The sequence below is a fragment of the Brassica oleracea genome, chromosome C5 (genome assembly GCF_000695525.1).
Source record: "Brassica oleracea var. oleracea cultivar TO1000 chromosome C5, BOL, whole genome shotgun sequence".
In the NCBI taxonomy this organism is placed as follows: Eukaryota; Viridiplantae; Streptophyta; class Magnoliopsida; order Brassicales; family Brassicaceae; genus Brassica; species Brassica oleracea.
In genome coordinates this window covers 14,377,126-14,383,779 of record NC_027752.1, presented here as the reverse complement: position 1 = coordinate 14,383,779, position 6,654 = coordinate 14,377,126, and the positions used below count along the sequence as shown (strand labels likewise).

At 33.8% G+C, this 6,654-nt stretch overlaps 1 protein-coding gene across 1 annotated transcript; it reads right to left on the bottom strand.

Annotated features, from left to right (window-relative positions):
- Nucleotides 1-1,590: 1,590 nt before the first annotated feature.
- On the bottom strand, nt 1,591-4,239 carry LOC106295308 (3-ketoacyl-CoA synthase 5). The gene is made up of 2 exons (XM_013731168.1): nt 3,138-4,239; nt 1,591-2,273 (listed from the first exon to the last, which is right to left on the bottom strand). Exons 1-2 carry the CDS (start codon nt 4,180-4,182, stop codon nt 1,825-1,827), a joined length of 1,494 nt encoding a protein of 497 aa, XP_013586622.1. The 5' UTR covers nt 4,183-4,239; the 3' UTR covers nt 1,591-1,824.
- Nucleotides 4,240-6,654: the final 2,415 nt, after the last annotated feature.

Genomic DNA, 6,654 nt, shown 5'->3' with positions numbered 1-6,654 from the left:
AAATTATCTAATTAACTCTATACTCATTTTTTATATTTTTTATATGATATCACACATTCATAAAAAAATAGATAGTTTACGATGCAAAAAAAAAATATTTACTTAATGACTATAATATGAACGAATATTACAAATACATCATTTAATAAAATAAATAATTAAAAACTGAAAATTCATATCCGCGCTGGCGCGCGGATCAGGGTCTAGTTTAATTTCTTATTTGGTGGATTTGTTTTAAGGCGTAAAACCAAAGATGTTGGTAGGACAGGAAACTCTCATTAACAATTTGTTCCTCTTTAATTTTTTCTTAGTTCTTTGAAAAAACTTCACCGTTAGATTTTTGAATTATACCTTCCATATTACGCACTATATACCGATTCCCAGATTTTATCAGGGGTAAAAATTGGGATGTGTAAGGATGGAGAGGTGTGGATAAAACAGCAAAGAATCTAACGACTTTAAGAATACAGAGGTGTGGGTAAAATATAGCATTGGGAAGAGAGTAGAGGCAACAACTAACCACATGAATAGACTACAGTTTCACCTATAACCAACATATTGTTTGCATATTCAGTTATTGCCGAAATAAAAGAATGGCCAGTGTTATATTGCAGTTATCTTTCCCAATCCAATTATGGCGAGACTGACAACGCATCTCTCTTACCACTTCCACAAGTCTCATTCATTTATTTCTAGGGATGACAATGCATGTTAGGTCTGTTCCGGAATGCACTAAAAATATGTGTGCATCGTGACTGATTGGTCCGCCAAATACACATTGAAGACTTGAAGTGAGGAGAATTCAAAAACACACACATGTGTCGAGACACTATAGTACCTCTCATAAAATAAATTTGAATAGAGTTAGATAGGAAACGAGCTAATTTATGGTCTAAACAATATCTTCGTCGCATATTGACGTAATCTTGTAGATCTTTTGCTACAACACTCAGGTTTTTAAATTTCTATTCTAACTCCTATTTTTGTGATTGTAAAACTTTTCAGGTCAGTCCATAGACATACCTACATAGACATATCAATTCTTAATAATACTGGTTTAGCAAATGCATAATAAACGGTCGGAATTTCCTAGTCATACAAGAAAATGAAGATGGGTCTGTAGACTTGTTTGCTTCTGTGTTTTTAATTTAAGACGTTAAATATGAATGTGCTAAATTAAAAAAAAAAAATGAATGTGCTAAATATTTTTAGTAAACTTGTTTAACCCGTGCCATTCGTGTAACCAATTACGTATTTGACTATTTGTACGATCAAAAGGTATATAAAAACCAGACAGAAATTAAAACTAAAGAAAACGATTCACCACTTTAAGGTTCTCACCAGAATTTCCGTGCACAAAGTTAAATTGGATTTTAGTAGGCTGTCAAGTCTATCAACTGTACAACCACATGGCCTGGCCCCTATTGAACTCCCCCCTATTACCTAATACTATTGATTACATAGCTTTTATTGGTCAAACCCAAAAACTTTTATTTTTCTTTTGCTTGCTCTGTTCTGTTCATTTTTCTTTTGTTAGCTCAGGCCTCAGGTATATAAGCACATTCAAGGCAATGTTAAGAGAAAGAGAAGTATTATTCCAAATTTCTAAAAAAGAGGAGAAAAGTAGCATTTGATAAATCACAAATAACACATCACGAGAATCTAAAAAGAAATAAGAAAAATAAATACTTCAAATGAAAAAATAGAGATGTGAAAGTATACGCAGATATGAACATTTTTATGGTATTCGTATCGTCTTTTCACTTTTCTCTATCATATTCCAACCTTATTGAAACGTATCACCGAAAAGAGAGAGAGGCATGCTCATAGTTTGACAACTTCAGGGATAAAGACAGGGTATCGGTCGATACAATCCGACCATGGTCCCTCCGTTGGTGTCTTGATCGTACGGTTAGATTTCCACACGGCTGAGTTACACTTGAATCCACTCCCGAACGCGATCTGCCAAACCCTGTCGCCTCTCTTCATCTTCCCTTTAGCCTCGATGTAGCTAAGCTCATACCACAACGAAGACGAGGATGTGTTACCAAACCTATGCAACGTCATTCTCGAGGCTTCCACGTGCTCTGCCGATAGCTGCAGGCTCTTCTGCAGCTCGTCGATCACCGCTCTACCTCCAGCGTGAATGCAGAAATGTTCCAAAGCCATCTTGAAATCTGGTATGTACGGCTTCCACTTTGCATTAAAGATTTTACGTCCGATGAGAGACGTGAGGAAGAGCAGCTGTTCGGATGCCGGTAGGACCAAAGGACCTATTCAATCCAGTACTTGTGTTAATTCAAGAAGAAGAAAAACATGATCATAGTGATATAAAGTTGGTGTTAAAAAAAAAAGTGATATAAAGTTATCAACTCTTAGAAAATATTATACAATTTAAAATTTACGATATAAACTAAGCTGCAACTGTGTTTTTTGGTCCTGATGAGTGACCACTGTGTTTGTGTCAGAGTCCAGCAGGTGTATATATATATTTCATATGAACTCTTAAACATTTTAAAGCAGAATTTGTTCCATTTTATGTTTGCGTTTTGCACAAATATTTTTTTTCTTGAAAAACTGAAAATATTTATTCCTAAAGATGTGAATTAAATGCACTAAGTGTTGGCCCAATCCAGCTCTTATAGTTAATGATACTCCATCGGTTTATAATGTATGCTGTTATGAGTAAAACTAAAAAATAAATTGTTTTTTTTTCAAGAGAATTTTTTTTAAAAATAAAAAAATTATTTAACTATTTTATAAAAATGATTGTAAAATATAAAGTTAAAATTAACATGTTTAAAATATTTTACATTTGAAAATAATAGAAATCTTGTAAAAGTATCCTGCAACTAAGAGTATAATTAAACCGAGGTTCTTAGGATGGGGTTCTTAGCGGAAGTTAAGAAACTGTTTATTAACTTTTAACTAAAAAAACTAAGAACCGGTTCTTAAAGTCCTTATTTAAGAACCGGTTCTTAGCTTTTTTAGTTAAAAATTAAGAAACAGTTTCTTAACTTCTGTTAAGAACCTCACTCTAAGAACCCCTGGTTAATCATGGTGCAAGGGAGTATATCGTTAGGAATGAAAAGAAAATCATGTAATCAAAGCATATTGTAATAAGGATTTTGAGTTACCTATGGTGGTGATGTTAGACTTCAAGGCTTCTCCAGCAATGGCCATGAGATCTTTATTCAAGTTGATTCCGACGTGACTTTCATCGTCTTCCTGCTCGTAAACGCAATAGTACGACTTGTCTTCCGCACCCCGGTGGGTCCTGACAAGGTGACAGAGGTTATACTTAGCTCTCCACCTGTCTGATCTGCGGTTAGAGAGAAGAATAGCCGCTGCTCCCATGCGGAAAAGGCAGTTTGGGAGCAACATAGCTCTCTCTTTGCCCTGGTAGTAATTAGGAGTAATGATCTCAGTGCTAACTATCACAGCGTTGGAGTTAGGATGAACTTGTAACAAGTCACGTGCTACATCAACAGAGATAAGACTAGCGCTGCATCCCATCCCGGAGAGGTTAAGGCTCTTGATGTTACTCCTGAGCTTGTACTTGTTGATTATCATGGCCGAGAGAGAAGGCGTTGGTGAGAAAAGAGAGCAGTTAACAATGAGTATGTCGATGTCTTTGGGTTTAAGACCTGTTTTCTTGAAGAGATCGTCCATGGCAGTGAAGATAACCAACTCTGCTTCGCTTCTAGCGGCATCCATCGTTGGAGTTGGAGGGATGTAGTGAATAGCTGGAGGGAGACAAGTTTCTTCTCCGAGGCCAGATCGTTCGAGGATTCTCATTTGGAACTCAACGCTCTTTGGACTGTCTATGAGGTTGAGACGAGAGTGTTCCATGAACGTAGCGAACGGGACACGGCAAGTGACGGGAGGTTTGAAGCAAGAGTAGTCAACAAGGTAGATGGTGCGTGGCTTGGACATGAAGTAAACGGTTGAAACGAATATGATGAGGAAAGAGGAACATAGGATGTGAAGGAGATTGAAGTTGAGTGAGTTCAAGTGGTTGAGGATCTCTTCAGGACCCATTCGGAAAAGCTCAAGGGCGGTGTATGCTAGGATTGGAATCAGAAGAAGGGTGAGGAAGTTGTTGACTAGGTATTGGTAACCGAGTTTAACATATTTGTGCTTCGTGGAGGTCGAGAGATCAGGCATTTTGGGAGGCGACATGGTTAAGTGTTTTGCCTGTGAGATTTGGAGGTGACAAAGGGAAAGAAGGAAAGTGGGATATAAAGGAGAAACAGAGCGTTGAGAGGAGTTAATGCAAAGGCTCAAGCTTCACATCACTCAACGCTCTCTCTCTCTCTGGCTACCCATTTCTATGTGTTTATATTTTTATTTCACTCATTTACCAAATAATATTTCCTTTTTCTTCTTGATTTCCAATTGTAACCAGAGAAACGTCATTTATGGTGCAAATGATTAACGAGTTAATACCTTTTATCCTACTTCAGCTCATCAGTTTGGAATCTTCTTCTCATTTTTCTATAACATGCAAAGAAAAAAAAATCAAGATACGAGATGTGTGTCAGTTATGTTCCTTTTAACGGATGTCAATGACTTCCGTAATAACAGTTCAAAAGTTACACGGCGTGGTACAAAAACTCGCAAAAGTCATTTTTCGTTTTATGTTTTTTTTTGTGTGTTTTTTTTTTGTGTGCAAACAAACAATATATTTTGTTCAACTTTATAGGGACAACCATTAGAACTTAAATAAGAAAACCAAAAATATATTTTCTCGGTTATTCTCCTAAAATTGATGATGTAAAATGAATTGAAAGATACTATTTAGGTATATCTGAAAACAAAATCGAACATGAATTTAGTGTAACCGAATTGAATCAACTAATTCTATTTTAGCAAATTAATCATTTAAAAGTGACAAATATCCCATATACACATATTATATTTTGTCTTATTTAAATAATTCTATGTTGATTCCTTCTTATCTGAAATCAGGCTAATTCAAACAAAATATCAAGTAATAATTTTACCGTACCGAAACGTAATGAGTTTTGGTTATAGTTCTAGTTTGGTGCACGTGGAATGGAGTAATGGACATAATATATACTCCTACAATCGATCATCACCTAACACGCCAGACTGTAAGTTTAATTTGAGCTTTGCAATCAAGCTGGCGTTTGGGAAATAGGAAAATCTTTCAAGGAGATAGTTTGGTTTTAGTTCCAGAACTACAGAGACGAATGTAACCTATCATATATTTCATTTGTTTCATAATAAGTGTCATTTTAAATTTTTTTCTTGTTACAAAAAATATCGTTTTACAATTTAAATGTAAATTATATTTACTTTCAACTGAAAATTAATTGAAAATTGCATTGATTTTATAAATAATTTTATTGACCTCAAATACTATTGGTTAGAGAAGTATAATTAATAACAAATTACATATATTTTTGTTACTTTCTTAATATGTGTGAAAAATGTCAAAATAACACTTATTTAGAAACGTAGAGAGTAGTAACTATCAAGAAATGCTTATATTTCATTTTAATTACAAAAAAGGATGACCATCCATAGACCTGAAGAAAATAAAAAAACTTGTCACATTTGTTCAGATGAATTCTGTTACATGGCTGGTTCATACTTGTAACTTGTAAGCCACTCATTAATGTCTATTGTATTCAATAAACCTCAATTTTATGTAATACCAAGTTTTGTAGTAGAAAATGGAAGTACGTATCGTTTTTTTCTGTGGGTGAGTGTGAGTTAATGTTCTGATTGTATTCAGAACTTTTAATTATTGCAATATCCAAAACCGCCTCATATCATTGCTGGAAAATCGCAAGTGAGATACAACAACAGTGAATTTGTGTTACACAAGGGTCGTTTTGTTGTTTTGGGGTTTAAATTGGTGTAACGTCGAAGTAACATTAGTCTAGTAATACAACTCCAACATAATCAGAGACTACTATCGATTATATACTTGGTGTGGAGTGACGATACATACATTACATAAACACGTGCAAATAAAACAATGGTCCTCCTTTATACGGATAATGAGTACAATAATACAAAGTAAATTTATGGGGTGTCGAACCAACCAGCGGCTAACTATAACTTCCCTTTAACAATAAATAAATTCGTACACACATCTTATATATTAAAAAAAGAAGAAATCTATATCGACTTTGAGATTAATAAAGGAACTAGACCCTATCCGCGCGCCAGCGCGGATTTGAATTTTCCGTTTTTGGTTATTTATTTAACTAAATAATGTATTTGTAATATTTGATATATTATATTCACCAAGTAAATATTTTTTTTGGCATCTTAAACCATCTATTTACGATGAATATTCGATATCATATAAAAAATTGAACAAATAGACGTAATTAGAGAATTGTAGACGATATATAAAAACAATGATTATTAATGTAAAATATGATGAAATATTATATTATGACTTAATATGGCATAAAAGATTATAAATTAGTTATACATGTTAAAACAAAAAAAATGATTTTTAAACTTCTATAAAAAATTTAACATATAAAAAAGGGCGATGAATTAGTCATCAAATTGTAAATAATTTCATAATTTTATTAATAATAAATTATTTATAGTCTTTGTTTTTCGTCAAGATAATTATTAAATGTCCATAACATTAATATGTTAAAA